Here is a 17,363-nt window from a genome sequence, read left to right as displayed (position 1 = left end):
TGAGCAGTTGGGCCGGCACAAACTAGCGCATGTGCGGTGGCCTCCTTCCCTGTGACACCCCGACGCCAAATGGTGCAGGGCTACAGGAGCCAGTGCGGAGGAAAGGAGGCCGGGGGGCAGAGGCCGGCCCGCCAATTGGTGGGCCCCAATCACGGGCCAAGCCACTACAGAGGCTTCCCCTGGGGTCGGGAGGTTTCCCCCGTGGTCGGGAGGCTTCCCCCGGGGTCGGGACCCCCCCTCCCCCCACAGGCCGTCCACAGACCCTTCAACGCCGAGGTCTCGCCGGCTCAGAGGGTGCTAGAACGGCCTCGGCGGGACTCGGCTTTTTGTTGACAGCCATTTGGCTCATCAGGGCCGGAGAATCAGCGCATACCCCGACCGGCGCCACGCCGACCACGCCGGTGGCGATTCTCCGCACTGCAGAGTATTGGGTCCCGGTGTTGGGAGGGCGTGGCGCAATTCGGGTGGCGCCGTGCCAATTCTCCGACCCGGCGGGGGTTCGGAGAATTCCGCCAGTAGTTTCTCCTCAACTCAGTTTTAAATTTGCTACCTCTTATTCCATGACTAAGACCTCGCGTTCTAGAATGCCCCACAGGAGGAAGCATCCGCTCCATGCTTACGGTATCCATATCTTTTATCATCTTGTATATCTCAATTTGATCTCCCCTTGTTCTTCTAAACTCGAGAGTGTATAGGCCTAAACTGCCCAATTTCTCTTCATTCGACAAACCCCCTCACCTCTGGAATCAATCTAGTGAACTTCCTCTGAAATACCTCCAATGCCGCTACATCTTTCCTCAAATAAGTGGACCAAAACTGTGCACAATACTCGAGGTGTGGTCTCACCAATGCCTTGTATAGTTTCAACAATTGGATTGGATTGGATTTGTTTATTGTCACGTGTACCGAGGTACAGTGAAAAGTATTTTTCTGCAAGCAGCTCAACAGATCATTCGGTATAGTGTTCCTTACCTTCGTACTCTATTCCTTTAGCTATAAATGCCACATTCAATTCACTTTCTTTTTTATGTGCGGTACCTGCATGCTAGTTTTCTGTGCCTTATCTGTATCTGAAGGGCAAAGGCCTGTACTGCCTAGTGCGAAGGACAAAAGTGCTTTCTTACGGTAATGTTGGGATATCAAGTAAACCCTCAGATAGAAGGCAACAGATGACATCCAACCCTCATCTTAAAAGAAGAAAATAGGTCATTCCCACCCACCGCTGTACAAATGTTATTCATATTCATAAGTTTTAGTTTGACATACATTTATTGTGACAGCTTATAATTAGCAAAGAAAACAGTGCAATGTCAAATGGAATATATACCCCATTTGCAGCAGATTCTTAACTGTAGATGATGATCGAATTGTTGCTTTCGTCTTTCTCAGAAAATAATCAGGTAAGCATTAGCTCCTCAGAGTCATCACAACATTCCTTGAAAAGGGAAAAGGGTCTCCAGATGATACACAATTATCCTTACCAAAGACGAAGAAAACTAAAAGAAATAAAATGGGAATAATGAAAGTTTTCAAAATATTCCTCTGTCATGTACTTCTGCAAATTTACCTCTGAATTGAGCAAGTAGGGTTTGCCCAATTTAAGGGGTATCAAACAGGGTTACTGATGACATTTAGTCTATTTTGGACACTTTCTGGCAATTCTGCTCATCATCTTCAGATTTTGCCGACATTTCTGCTTCAATTTCCATTTCTGCTCCTGCAATTCCTTTCTCTTTCAGTAAGGTCTTGAGACATTTGTCCAGTTTTTTTATAAAAAGGTCCACATCTTGTTTTTTTATTCCAATGGCTGAGGCAGCATTCAGATAAGGACACGGATAGTTATTCGTGTGAGACATAAATCCATGGAAAGTGTATCCATTTATCATTTGTTCTGAGCAGACAGGAACAACTCTGAGACAAGAGAAAGAAACAATGTGGATCAGGTCCAAGCAGCATTTGCATACATGTTCTGTTTGACTGAAAACAAAACTGCACTGCAGACTGACTCCAAAAGCATAATTAATTCAACTCAAAATTTAAATGATATAACAAATACAAAGAAAACAAGGTGGAAGAAGTTTTTTTTTTTAAAGCCTTCTGCGTATAGGCAAGGAGAGGGTGTTTAAAATGACCAGTCTCAGTGTATGCAGCTCACATACCCACTACAGATATTTATCATTCTCATACAAAAAGGAAAACAAAGCACAAGTCAATCAATAAGTGCATTCAGCGTGCCAATTACTTCGCAACTCACCTGGCTCCAGATACCAGTCTGGTGAAAAGCATAGATCCAAGCTGAGTGACAGCCTTATCACTGTGCTCATGAAACCTTTTCAAGGACATTGCTGAAATAAGTGGAAAAGCAAGGCACAATATGAGGTGGTTGCATCGTATGAGCTTCACATAAAGCAGACAATTTGTGTTTCAAATCAAAACATACCAGCTTTTTGAAAATTGCTATAATGAGGGAGACGGCAACAAAAGAATAGAATGGGCTTAAACTATATACTGCACACATCAAACTTTCAATCTCAGCCTCTGGGAGGAACCGAATGAAAGTAACACAACTTTCTCCAAACAACTGGTGAAATCAAATAATAAGGGAAGAAGAGGATCACTCCTGTGGACCTGCTGTTTACATTGCGACAAGAAACAGTAGCTTGGCTGCCAAGGAATTTGCCTGGTAAAGAGATTAGGAAATCTTCTGAATAAATTAACAAAAATTAAAATTAGTGACCCAGCAATAATATGCACACCAATGCTTTTTAACTACTGGTTGCCTATTCCCCGCCTGAACAATAAGTGAATGAAGATATGTGTGGAGGAGACACTCTGGCTGCCTCAATGATGCCCAAGGGCCACCTGATGCAATTTTCAAGTTGGCTTGTACATGGGTGCGCAGATTTTAGATCTGAATTAGATGGGAGGCTGCTTAAATGTGCAAACTATTTCCCATGTGAGTCTATGAGCCAAATGTGCAATTTTCTGATCCAAATGAGTGAAGAATGTGCCACCTCTTTAGTCAGGCCTTAGAAGGGCAAAACTGAGGGCAGCACGGTGGCCTAGTGGTTAGCACAACCGCCTCACGGCGCTGAGGTCCCAGGTTCGATCCCGGCTCTGGGTCACTGTCCGTGTGGAGTTTGCACATTCTCCCCGTGTCTGCGTGGGTTTCGCCCCCACAACCCAAAAATGTGCAGAGTAGGTGGATTGGCCACGCTAAATTGCCCCTTAATTGGAAAAAATAATTGGGTACTCTAAATTTATTAAAAAAAAAGAAGGGCAAAACTGTCCATAAAAAGATCCATGACTCTGCTCACAAACAGCCCAGGAATCCTCATTGGGTGTTGTGCTAGGAAGAGCCAGGTATAATACCATTTGGTATAACCTGCCTGCTTACCATTAGCTGGGGACTAATGGCAATCCCACAATCCTTTGGGAGTATGAGCTTCCCCAATGAGGGGGCAGAGAAATCATTGGCAGATTTCCTGCATAAATAAAGCTGGCCAGTTTAGAACCGGCTAGAGGAGATTGAGCAGCAAGGGAGTTGCTGCTGTGTATATATGTTATTGTAAATAAATGTTATTTCTTTCTATCCTTCAACTCGTGCTGGATCCTTCGTGGCCCTTCCAAAACAAATAAAGGCAAAAAATGTTGGAAATAAACAGCAGATAGAACATAGAACAGTACAGCACAGAACAGGCCCTTCGGCCCTCAATGTTGTGCCGAGCAATGATCACCCTACTTAAACCCACGTAACCCGTATACCCGTAACCCAACAATCCCCCCCATTAACCTTACACTACGGGCAATTTAGCATGGCCAATCCACCTAACCCGCACATCTTTGGACTGTGGGAGGAAACCGGAGCACCCGGAGGAAACCCACGCACACACGGGGAGGACGTGCAGACTCCACACAGACAGTGACCCAGCCGGGAATCGAACCTGGGACCCTGGAGCTGTGAAGCATTGATGCTAACCACCATGCTACCGTGAGGCCCCTGGGCAGATCTGGCAGAATCGATGGAAAGAGAAACAGAGCCAACTTTCAGGTCATGATCTTTCATCAGAACTTTGAAAAGGTGTAACACACCACCTGCACATAACTGCCAGCAGCATGAAGTCATTCTTCTAAATTTTTATCTTAAAGCCCCTTCACTGTAACTTTGGTGTTTATATAGTGGTTTCACCCATTGAAAGTGTTTTGCACAATGATTCAAATAGTAATGTACAGTGACTGTTGTTTTGTAGGCAAATGTCTTTGGAGTCACGTCTGAACTAACATTAAATATGTCTCTGCTGTGTGTGCCCAGTGTCTACCTTCCCCATATTTACTTATGGTTCATAGATAGTCATGTAGCTTACAGCAGTATTTGGTGGCACAGTGGTTAGCACTGCTACCTCACGGCACTGAGGAACCGGGTTTCCATCCCGGCCCCAGGTCACTGTCCATGTTGAGTTTGCACATTCTCTCCGTGCCTGCGTGGGTCTCACCCCCACAACCCAAAGACGTGCAGGATAGTTGGATTGGCCTAGCCAAAATTGCCCCTTAATTAGGAAATGGACACTTTATATTTTAAAAAAAGCTTAGAGCAGTATTTAATATAGGCAATGGGAGTCTTACTGGCTGGCTTAAGAGCTGTCAACAGCCCCATAAGCCGAACTAATCAAGCATGTAACTGGCAGTGGAGGGTCTTCCAAGGATCAAGGGACCTGGGGGTTTAAATCCTGCCCCCAAGCAATACATGTCAGTCAGTGGCTGGTAGCTATGCATTTCCCAGCAGCCATGCCAGAGAGGCAGTGGCTGCTGCCATAATGCACCCGTGCTAGGTCCAGGGTTTCCAATGAATTCAGTCTACAGGGGAGTGTTGGCCAGATGAGGGCCACAGGTTCCACTTTGCAGAAAGGGGAGGTAGTTTGAAAGAATGGGGGGGGGGTTGGCTTTCAGCAGAACTCTCCCTCCAAATGTCAAGTCCCTAATCAAGCAATGAGGGACTCTCTCTCTCTCTCTCCCGTCTTCCACACCTCCCACCCCACCCCCTTCAAAACAAACACAAGCAACCCTGATAAGATTTGCTTTTTGGGCTTTCTGCATAACAAGTGTCCAGTCTGCGAGTGACTGAATACCAGTGTCACCTAGATGAGGGCCTTATGTAGGCATTAATTTCCCACTTAACAGCCTCAATTGGCAGCAGTGAGGAAAGGCTATCCACAAGCTATCCCATCCCGGAATTAAATTGGGGCAGAGATGGAAAGATGGCAGGTCTCAACCTTGCCACACTCCCACACGATTAAATGCTCCCTTACCAAATGTGCTTTGGCAATCTGCATTTAATTCCATTCTTAGTGCTGTCAGCATGTATCTCTCATAACCTTCCGAGTTTAAAGCTGGTCGGCATACTCCAAGCACACCAGTTAAGAATAACAAATGCCATTCAGTATTCAAGAGGGTTAATCAAATTTGTCATTAAATTAAATTGAGAAAACTAATCATGGCTAAGTTATAAATACCAAAGCTATGTACTGTAATATCATGCTACAATGAATGTTTATATGGCAATTAAACTGGTATTTTGCTGTCATAAAATTATAATTACTTTGGAATAATGTTTACACAATCTAAAGTGAAAATAGCATAGATGGAGCTTTTGCTTTATGACTGCTGTTTGGAAAAAAATTAAATTAAATCACTTTCCAGATATGAATACTTGAAATAGTAAAAATCAATGAAGGACTAGCAGCTGCAAAGCATCTCAAGTGTCTCTATTACAAAAAGGAACATTAGACCAGCATCATCCACTTCACCGACAATACTCCTGGTAACAGATTGAAATGCAAGGATATCTGGCAAAGTATGGTCAGGTGCCAATTACATACTAAAACTGAAAAACAAAACAAGTGAGTTATAGTCAGCATCATGAGTGAGGAATAGACGAGGCGGCACGGTGGCACAGTGGTTAACACTGCTGCCTACGGCACTGAGGACCTGGGTTTGATCCTGACCCCGGGTCACTGTCTATGTGGAGTTTGCACATTCTCCCCGTGTCTGCGTGGGTTTCACCCCCACAACCCAAAGATGTGCAGGTTAAGTGGATTGGCCACGCGAAATTGCCCCTTAATAATGTAAAAAAAATTGGGCAGTCTAAATTTATAAAAAATAAATAAGTGGGGAATAGACAAATATACTTTGTTTTTCATGTTAATTCTGATTATACCACATCTTAGGTAATGCTCAAAAATTGAGAATATTTTCTACCAGCAGCTCCACTGTGGCAACGTCTTCACCAAATATGGGCATGTTTGACTTGGATTTGGCATCAAAACTCTTCAAAACAACAAGTTTTGTGATCAATTTTTGGAGCGGGGAACTCTGTTTCTTAAAAAAATAAGGGTAAGAGCCAGCGAAAAAGGCAGCTCTCTGTGGTGTTGCCCTCAATTTCTTGTTAAAATGAACAAGGAAGAAATGGGTTCAATAATCAAATTTTTATGCAACATACTGTTTAAAAAAACTGCAGATCCAGTCACATGATGCAATATATTTTTAGCTCAGTAATAGTATTTTCCTGCTTTAGGATAGCATCACTTTAACCTTCAGAAGCAGGAATTTAAGTCTTTGTGTTGAATAGCTGGGCGACAGCTTCATGCGAAAAACACCCAGATTTAAAACAAGTTCACTAATTTTATTTTATCACTGATAATGGCTCAATAATTCAAGGTACAGATGTAATCTTGAGGTTCCAGCAACATTCATAACTGTTATTCAAATCCTTCAACTGGATTGCAATTATCTCGTAAGTCTCACAACGAATATATAAACGAAGGTCAATGACAGAATAAAGTATGTCCTGAACCAGACTCTTGGGACTAGATTTTTAGCCAGCCTGATCGTTGAGAAAAGCAATGTACAAAAGCAAATCCTTTTTTTAATATAATCAAGGCTGCAAGTAAACTGTGAGAAAATGCTAACTGCTGTGTTATAGTGACCTCTAGTGCTAAATGAAAAACAGGACATCCTGAAAGGAATTCAGATCAGACTTGTTCTGCTTTGTCTCAGGTTTGATTAAGGTCATAGTTTAGCAGGCAGCAGTAATCACTGTGCTCTTATATACTTCGGAAACTTTTAGACACTTATATGGGAAAGATGGGTATAGAGGGATATGGGCCAAATGTGGGCAATTGGGACTAGCTTAGTGGTAAAAACTGGGCGGCATGGACACGTTAGGCCGAAGGCCTGTTTCCATGCTGTAAATCTCTATGACGGTAACAACCTACAGCAGTCACCTGAAAGCACTGGAGAAGTACTATCACCAGTGCCTTCATAAGATCCTGTCTGATGACAAGAAAGGCGATCTAACAGTAATTCCTCTCCCACGCCAACTTACCCAGCATCGAGATGCTAACCACTCAAAACCAGGTCTGCTGCACAGACAGTACCATTTGCATGCCTGACACCAGTCTCCTAAAGACATTGCTCTACCACAGCAGGAGACTCCCAGAAGAACAGCAGAAACACTTTAGGGATGTCCTCAAATCATCCCTGAAGAAGCCAAACTTGCTCACTGACACTTGGGACTTCCAGGCTTGTGATCAAATTAAAAGGAGAAAGCACATTCGGGAAGGCACTGAACATATCAAGAGACTTTTTTGGGAACCTGCAGAGGCGAAGTCGAGGCATCAAGAGCGGGTGCATAAACCTCCATACAACCCATGTAGCCACGCTTCCCAGCACCACCTGCCTGACAGGTGGTAGTGTCTGCAGACTGCACATTAGAGTTAGCAACCATTTCAAAACCCATCAAATGGAATGGAAGCAAGTCAGCCTTGATCCTGAGGCACTGCCTGAGGAGGAGGGTTCTACTGAAAAATTATTGACCTGAAATGTTAAAACGCTCTCCATCTCTCCATAGATGTTGCTTGATCTGTTCAATGTTCACCAACATTTCTATGTTTTTATTTCAGGTTCCTAACATTCACATTATTTTTCTTTTGTTCTGGTGCTAAAAGCGTTTCTTAAAATTCTGCTAGTCACTCCCTCAATAATAATATATATTTTGTATAACACTGACACAATAAAATAATAATTTGTATATTAGTAAATGCATAATTTAAAAATGTAACTTTCTCCAAGATCTGCAAGATTGACTGGCTTCCCAAAGGCTTAATTCCTCTTAAAATCAAAGCTTCTAAACTTAAATTACCTGTTAATTTGAATCAAAATCATGCAAAATAAAACTTCCTGAGCTGTTACATTAAATTTGCTTAACCTAAATTACACAAAGATTTTACTTTTTTGAAATGTTAAAAATAAACGAATTAACAGAGTTGGATGAAAGTTCACACAAACGATTACCATTTGTTAAAAAATAAATAAAATCAGATCTACCTAAAGATACAGGGTTGTGGGAGGTCTCCAGAAGCCTTTCACCATGAGCCTCAGACAATTTCTTCACTTCTGTGGAAAGGTAAGTGAACATTTCCTGTAATAATACAAAATTACATTGAGTAAAACAAACTGATTTATAGTAATGACTGTTGAACATTTTTCTTTTTTGTTATAAATTTAGAGTACCCAATTCATTTTTTCCAATTAAGAGACAATTTAGCATGGCCAGTCCATCTAGCCTGCACATCTTTTGGGTTGTGGGGGCGAAACCCACGCAAACATGGGGCAGAATGTGCGAACTCCACACAGACAGTGACCCAGAGCCGGGATTGAACCTGGGGCCTTGGCGCCGTGAGGCTGCAGGGCTAACCCACTGTGCCACCGTGCTGCCCCTGTTGAACATTTTTCTTCTACATACCTTCCAATTACACATACGGTGTACAATTTCTTCCTCAGTTCGTATTCTTTTCATTTTTCCAGCTTGATAATACAGACCGTGCTCAATGCCAACTCCAAAGTGAATGTAAAAATGCCAAGGCACTATTTTGAAGAGCAGGGATGTTTCTCTTAGTGTGCTGGCCAACATTGACCTCTCAACCAGCACCACCAAAAACAAATAATCTAGTAATTTATACCATCGCTGATTATGATCTTGCTCTGTGTAAATTGGGGCCATATTTCCCTGCATTACAAAACTGGCTATGGGGCGGCAAGATAGCGCCGCAGTTAGCATTGCTGCCTCACCACACCGAGGACCTGGGTTTGATCCCAGCCCCGGGTCACTGTCCATGTGGAGTTTGCAAATTCTCCCTGTGTCTGCGTGGGTCTCACCCTCACAACCCAAAGATGTGCAGGGTAGGTGGATAGGTCATGCTAAATTGTCCCTTAATTGGAAAGAAGAAATTGGGTACTCTAAATTTATTTTTAAAATATCAAATGTGGCTACAGCCCAAAAATTAAATAATTATTTGGCTGTAATGCGATTTGAGACATACCCAAGCCACTGTCTAAAACCTGGAGAACAAAGAGTGGGATTTCTTACAATTGTTGAGAGTTACTCATAACATCACTTCACCAAAACTAGGCAACAGTAAAAAGCACAACACAAATATCATGAAGCCTGGAATTTTATGCACAGAAATACTGAAAATGACAATTTGGTCTTGATAACAAAAAACAGCATTAGCCGTTTTGCTCACTGTTTACATACTAGCAACTATATTAGTAAGCATAACATGTAGCAGAAAAAATTGAACAAAATTGTGCTGTAAAATATGTATCCTTATTGATTTTTCCAACTTCTACATACTGACACTTATTGCTACAGAATGAAAACTTAAGAGCTGCTTGTTTAACCTGATGCATCAATATACACATCTAAAAACGCCAACAGTAAAATGATTGGAACTGGACCTTTGAGAGTCTGTATATCCATAGCTTACTGAATTATCTAATTTCTAGACAAAGTCCTTTTTAAAAAAATAATTTTTATGGGATATGGGCTATGTTTGTGAGGCCAGCATGTGTGCCCATCCCTAACTGCCCTTGAAAAGGTTGTGGCGAGCTGTCTTCTTGAACTGCTGCAGTCCAAGTGGTGTAGCTACACCCACTATGCTGTCAGGGAGGGAGTTCCAGGATTTTGACCCAGTGATAGTGAAAGAACGGCAATATGTTACCACGTCAGGGCGGTGAGTGACTTGGAGGGGATTGTGCAGGTGAGGGGGTTCCCAGGTATCTCCTGCTTTTGTCCTTCTAGTTGGTAGTGGTCATGGGTTTGGAATGTGCTGCCTAAGGAGCTTTGATGAGTTCCTGCAGTGCATCTTGTAAATAGTACACCACCACTGTTAGTGTGTGTGAGTGTTGGAGGGAGTGAGTGGTTTTGGAGGTGCGCCAATCAAGTGGGCTGCTTTGTCCTGGATGGTGTCAAGTTTCTTGAGTGTTGTTGGAGCTGCACTCAGGCAGGCAAGTGGAGAGTAATCCATTGCATTCCTGACTTGAGCCTTGTAGGTGATGGACAGGCTTTGGAGAGTCAAGCGGTGAGTTACAGTATTTATATGGCTAGTTCAGTTCAGTTTCTGGTAAATAGTAACCCCCAGGGTGGTGATAGTAGGGGATTTAGTGATGGCAATGCCATTGAATGTCAAGGAGCAATGGTTTGATTCTCTCTTATTGAAGATGGTCATTGCTTGGCACTTCTATGGCGTGAATGTTACTTGCCACTTGTCAGCCCAAGCCTGGATTTTATCTAGGTCTTGCTGCATTTGCATGTAGACTGCTTCAGTGTCTGAGCAGTCGTGAATGGTGCTGAACATTGTGCATCAATGAACATCCCCACAATCATAAGCGACATCCCCACATCTGACCTTATGTTGGAAGGAAGGTCTTTAGCAGCTGAAGATGGCTGGGCCTAGGACACTACCCTGAGGAACTCCTGCAATGATATCCCGGGACTGAGATAACTGACCTCCAACAACCACAACCATCTTCTTTTGTGCTCATCTCATTTATAAATCTGAATATATTGCTTATAACAATGCCATATAAATATAAGGAAGTTATAAGAAAACATTCCACTTGGCACATCCACCCCCTATTAACATTTACCCTTTTCCCCAGATAATTTCATCCCTTTTTCTTTCATCCACCATTATACTCGTTGGGCCAAAGGCCCTGTTCCTTTTATTGTAATATACAATGATTCTAAAACAGGATAGCATTTATACATCATTAACTTGTTGAAAGATGTTTATTCTCTTAATACACATTTTCACTTGCCGATGCATATTACCCATATAACCTTATTTTATATGTATGGATCTTGGTGACAATGCAACTTCAAAGACACATTGTCCTTATGTCAGGCTTCCCAGACGTCATACTCTAAACTACAGTGCATCACAAAACAATCAAATTTTCTGTACATAATCAACACCTGAGTAAATAAAGTCCAAGTACAGGATTCATATTAGCCAGCTAGGAAAATGAAAACAGAGGTTCAATTCTGGAAAAGTTGCTGATTGCTTGCACTCAGTCATTCTTTTTTGCAGAATGTAGAATTTTGCCAAAGTCAAACGTTAGCTTCATTCAACTGGAACAAATGCCCTAATGAGTATTATTACAATTATTAGTAGCCATACCACTTGCCTAAGCTTGTTTACCATAATGCAGCAACTGAAGAGGCACATCACCAAATATATTTAGTTAGCAGTTCCAAACCTAAGCGTACAAAATTGCAAACATAGTGTAGAGGGTATTTTTCCCCATAATTGTCTGTCCTAAGTGGAAACCCATTGTACTGGTTTGCACAAACTAGTTTAGTAATTTACATGTGTGACCAACAAATGAAATGATCCATTTTGTTTAAATCTAGACAATTACAAACCCACCCTCTACTAACTGCCTTACATGCACTACAAAAACCAACATGTATGCTGTTTTAGTAATTTCTATATCAAAATTAGTCATGCCACTGAAAATGTCACATTCGCAAATTCACAGAATGTTAATAACCTCATCTAAGGTACCATCCAGACACTGAATGTTCTATTTCCCTAGCTGGAATCATTTCTAGGAATAGATTTACTCCCAAGCCCATAAAAACATATCTTAATCAATCATTTTTTAGATTCATAAATCTTCCGCGGTATATTTCCAGCCATGCATGTTCCTCTCTGTAACTCTGTAACCAGTAATTATTTTTTTTAATAAATATGCATTTCATTGCAATAGTTTATTGTTTCCACACTATTAAATCTTCATGAATTCTAAATAAAGAATGGTGACTGTCTGACTACAGGACATCTGTGTAAATGACGTTGTTAATGAACATTTAATGAGACTTAGAAAATTAATCTAATTGTGCCATTTTATCTTAATAGGATCCCTCCACCAGCCAAACTGAATTGATCTAGTTTAAATAGGAGAAAGAAGATTGTTTATTATGGACACAGTCTTTCCTGAATACAAATTAATCTAAAATGCAAGAACAACAAAAAAAATCTCCTACTGTTCAATAAGAATGCAGAAAGCAAGCAAAACAGGATGAGAGAAATAATACATAGGTGTGCAAATATCATTGGATTTATCTTACAAATCCACCATGATGCACTGTTTTGCAGTATTTTAGAACCTTTGTTCTGTGATACAAGTTAATTGCCATTTAGAATTGCCAATTTCAGCATCTTGTGTAAAACAAAAGGTTTTCTGAGTTAACTTTCCAAAGGAATTGTGAGGAAAGATTCCGACCCTATTTTATGGAGAAACTGTGAATGTGAATATAAAAGAATATATATTGGAACTACAAACATTGGAACTATATTAGAACTATAAACATTGGAACTGGCAAACGTCCAAGCGATTGAAAACAAGCTGGATGAACTTAATGCCGGACTTACCTCTCAGAGGGAAGTAAGAGACTGCTGTGTGCTCTGTTTCACAGAGACATGGCTCACCCCCGCCTCACCGGACTGTGCCATACAACCTGAAGGCTTCTCTATTCACCGGGCGGACCGCACGGCATCTTCAGGCAAAGCGAAGGGTGGAGGGGTTTGCCTCCTCATCAATTCCTCCTGGTGCTTGGATGTGGCGACCCTGGCGACCTACTGCTCCCCAGACCTGGAATACCTGACCGTAAAGTGCCGCCCATACTATCTTCCACGTGACGTGAGTTCACTTCAGCCATTATCACAGCGGTCTACATCCCACCCCTGGCAGAAGTGAGGAAGGCGCTGGATGAACTGTATACAGTCATAAACAACTACGAAACAGAACACCCGGAGGCCTTGTTCATCGTGGCCGGAGACTTCAACAAGACCAACCTCAAGAGTGTACTGCCAAAATTCCACCAGCACATCTCCTGTCCCACCAGGGGTGACAACACTCTTGACCACTGCTACTCAAAAATCAAGGGTGCCATACGTTCCATCCCCCGACCGCATTTTGGGAAATCAGACCATAAGACTGTGTTCCTTCTCCCGGCTTACAAGCAGAAACTCAAGCGGGAGAATCCAGCTCAGAAGGTTGTGCAGTGCTGGCCCGAGGAGACAGAAGAGCTCTTACATGACTGCTTAGAGACAGTGGACTGGTCCATATCTAAGAACTCAGTGACTAACTGAAATGAGTATGCCACCACCGTCACAGACTTCATCAGCAAATGTGTGGATTACTGCGTGCCAAAGAAAGCAGTATGTACGTTCCCCAACCAGAAACCATGGCTCAACCGCGAGATTGACTCCCTACTGAAGGACAGATCTGAGGCGTTCAAGGCAGACGACCCTGTCCTATACAAGAAATCCAGGTACGACCTCCGCAAAGCCATCCGAGATGCCAAGAGAGAATATCAAACTAAGCTAGAGTCACTGACATACTCTCGGCGGTTGTAGCAAGGACTAAACAACATAACGAGCTACAAAGCGAAGCCGAGAAGTATCTCTGGCAGCAGCGCACCCCTCCCCGATGAACTTAATGCATTCTATGCTCGGTTCGAGCAGGTAACCAACAATCCGATGTCGAGTGCCCCAGCAGCCCATAATTCACCCATACCCACCATCACAGTTTCCGAAGTCAGATCGGCCTTCCTGAAAGTGAACCCGCGGAAGGCGATGGGCCCGGACGGGAACCCTGGTCGTGCACTCAGAGCCTGCACAGACCAGCTCGCAGAGGTATTCACAGACATCTTTAACCTATCCCTACTCCACTCCGAGGTCCCCACCTGCTTCAAGAAGACCACCATCATACCGGTGCCAAAGAAGAACCAGGCAATGTGCCTCAACGACTACCGCCCGGTGGCCCTGACGTCAGTCGTAATGAAGTGCTTCGAGAGGCTGATCATGAAGTGCATCACCTCCATACTCCCGGAACACCTTCACCCACTTCAATTCGCATACTGTCGCAACCGGTCCACATCAGACTCCATTTCCCTGGCCCTACACTCATCCCCAGAGCATCTCGAAAACAAGGACTCCTACATCTGACTCCTATTTATTGACTACAGCTCCGCCTTCAACACCATAATCCCAGCCAAGCTCATATCAAAGCTCCAAAACCTAGGACTTGGCTCTCCACTCTGCAACTGGATCCTCGATTTTCTGTCCAACAGACCACAATCAGTAAGAATGAACACCAACACCTCCTCCACAATAGTCCTCAATACCGGTGCCCCGCAAGGCTGCGTATTTAGCCCCCTACTCTACTCCCTGTACACACACAACTGCGTGGCAAAACTTGGTTCCAACTCCATCTACAAGTTTGCTGACGATACGAACATAATGGGCCGGATCTCGAATAACGACGAGTCAGAATACAGGAGGGAGATAGAGAACCTAGTGGAGTGGTGTAACGACAACAATCTCTCCCTCAATGCCAGCAAAACTAAAAAGCTGGTCATCGACTTCAGGAAGCAATATACTGTACACACCCCTGTCAGCATCAACGGGGCCGAGGTGGAGATGGTTAGCAGTTTCAAATTCCTAGGGGTGCACATCACCAAAAATCTGTCCTGGTCCACTCACGTCGACGCTATCACCAAGAAAGCACAACAGCGCCTATACTTCCTCAGGAAACTAAGGAAAGTCGGCATGTCCTTACCATTAACCCTTACCAACTTTTCCAGATGCACTATAGAAAGTATCCTATCGGGCTGCATCACAGCCTGGTATGGCAACTGCTCGACCCAGGACCGCAAGGAACTTCAGAGAGTCATGAATACCGCCCAGTCCATCACACAAACCTGCCTCCCATCCATGGACTCCATCTACACCTCCTGCTGCCTGGGGAAAGCGGGCAGCATAATCAAGGATCCCTCCCACCCGGCTTACTCACTTTTCCAACTTCTTCCATCGGGCAGGAGATACAGAAGTCTGAGAACACGTACGAACAGACTCAAAAACAGCTTCTTCCCCACTGTCACCAGACTCCTAAATGACCCTTATTGACTGACCTCATTAACACTACACCCTGTACGCTTCATCCGATGCCAATGCTTATGCAGTTACATTGTGTACCTTGTGTTGCCCTATTATGTATCTTCTTGTATTTTCTTGAATTTTGTTTAATTCCCTTTTCTTCCCATGTACTGAATGATCTGTTGAGCTGCTTGCAGAAAAATACTTTTCACTGTACCTCGGTTCACGGGCCAATAAACAAATCCAATCCAATCCCATCCATAAACCTGTGGAAAACTTCCTAGCCAGTTTCTGATGCAAGGCGCTCACTTCGCGCAAGTTTGGTTAAAACTTAATGATGTCTTCAATTTACAGAAACAGAAGCCCATCGAAATGTAATTTCTAGCTCATTTGATACTGAAAAAAATCATGTTTGGTATTTTCCAGCTAGCAGCACTTCTAGTTCCTTAAGTTTTGAAAGTTTTCTAAAGCGTAGCTCAAAGTATTTGTGTGTCCAAGTTTTGGAAAAGAATTTGAGATGTTGGTGGTAAATCACTAGCAAGTCAGGAAAATGAAGAATAAATGTTTTTTTAGCAGCTGTATAAGGAATGAGATGGTACTTGCTCCTACCACACCAATAGATTTTTCACTTCCATACATTTAGTGAGCAGATATAATGCCTTGACACAGGATAAATGGATTTCTTTGCAGTGTATCTGCTCCATAGCACTGATCGCAATGGCAACTGCACTGTCACCCCACTCCCATCACCGAATTAATACATTGAGCCAAGTGTAGTACAGTTCCAGAGATACAACATAGAAGTGTATTTTCCAACCAGTATTCAGTTGTTAATCGTCACTTTGGATCCCACTGGATCTTTGGTCCATCTGTCAGTTATATTTAATATAAAATGTCAGATGCTGAGTAATATCCACAAGTCCCCAAAGATGTGCTGTTAGGTAAATTTGACATTCTGAATTCTCCCTCCGTGTACTTGAACAGGCACCAGGATGTGGCGACTAGGGGATTTTCACAGTAGCTTCATTGCAGTGTTAATGTAAACATACTTGTGACAATAATAAAGAATATTATTATTATATTTGACATTATCCAGTTTCACCATTCATTATGGAGAGTATTATACTAAATGACAAAATCATAAAAATAATATAAAGATTGATATGTGTACACTTGGTATCAGTTGCAGTGTCTCCATCCATTCCTGTGTCTTTACTTGAATGCCAGAGGTGAGGTGAGAGCGACTGTCCTTGACATCAAGGCAGCATTTGACAGGGTATGGTATCAAGGAGCCCTAGCTAAACTGGAGTCAGTGGGAATCGGGGGAAAACTCCCCGCTGGTTGGAATCACAACTGGCACAAAGGAAGATGGTTGTGGTGATTGGAGGTCAATCATCTCAACACCAGGACATCACAGTAGGAATTCCTCAGGGTAGTGTCTGGGCCCAACCATCTTCAGCTGCTTCATCAATGACCTTCCTTCCATCATAAGGTCAGAAGTGGGGATGTTTGCGGAAGACTGCACAATGATATCTGGGATCCCCACCACCTGGAGGTTTCCCTCCAAGTCACTCACCACCCTGACATGGAAATATATCACCGTTCTTTACCTGTTGCTGGGGCAAAATACTGGATTGCCCTCCCGAACAGCACAGTGGGTGTACCTACACCCCAAGGACTGCAGTGGTTCAAGAAGGCAACTCACCACCACCTTCTGAAGGGCAACTAGGGATGGGCAAAAAAATGCTGGCCTAACCAGCTACACATCTTGTAAATGAATTTAGAAAAACACCAGAAAAGAGGCAGCGACATTACAAATGAGAATGCAGGAATATTCCTCTTTCATGACATCATTATGTTCTTATGTTCATTCAAATGAAACGTCATGACATCAAAGCTGGAATTATTCCACACAGATGGTCTACTCCCATGTGCCTGCAAGTAGTGCTTTTGATGTATAAAAACAGTACCCAGGTTGGTATATGGATCAAAACAGCAAGCTTGCTTTTGTCTCTGTTAAACTTGAAAATATGACACTGCACATGAAACAACAGCTCAAAACCCAACAGCTACTTAATA

General features: G+C 42.9%; 1 protein-coding gene across 2 annotated transcripts in view; it reads right to left on the bottom strand.

The window, feature by feature from the left end:
* Positions 1–1,250: 1,250 nt before the first annotated feature.
* The window catches only part of sepsecs (Sep (O-phosphoserine) tRNA:Sec (selenocysteine) tRNA synthase), a 106,718-nt gene continuing 90,605 nt past the window's right edge, over positions 1,251–17,363 (bottom strand). For both annotated transcript variants that reach the window (XM_038791473.1, XM_038791474.1), the window contains 3 exons: positions 8,383–8,476; positions 2,255–2,345; positions 1,251–1,911 (listed from right to left, as the gene is read on the bottom strand). In XM_038791473.1, coding sequence (XP_038647401.1) covers positions 1,632–1,911; positions 2,255–2,345; positions 8,383–8,476 — 465 coding nt within the window. In that variant the 3' untranslated portion in view covers positions 1,251–1,631. The remainder of the gene's footprint in view (positions 1,912–2,254; positions 2,346–8,382; positions 8,477–17,363) is intronic.

This window comes from Scyliorhinus canicula, chromosome 3, assembly GCF_902713615.1.
Source record: "Scyliorhinus canicula chromosome 3, sScyCan1.1, whole genome shotgun sequence".
NCBI classification, from domain to species: domain Eukaryota; kingdom Metazoa; phylum Chordata; class Chondrichthyes; order Carcharhiniformes; family Scyliorhinidae; genus Scyliorhinus; species Scyliorhinus canicula.
This window is presented reverse-complemented; position numbering and strand designations above follow the sequence as displayed.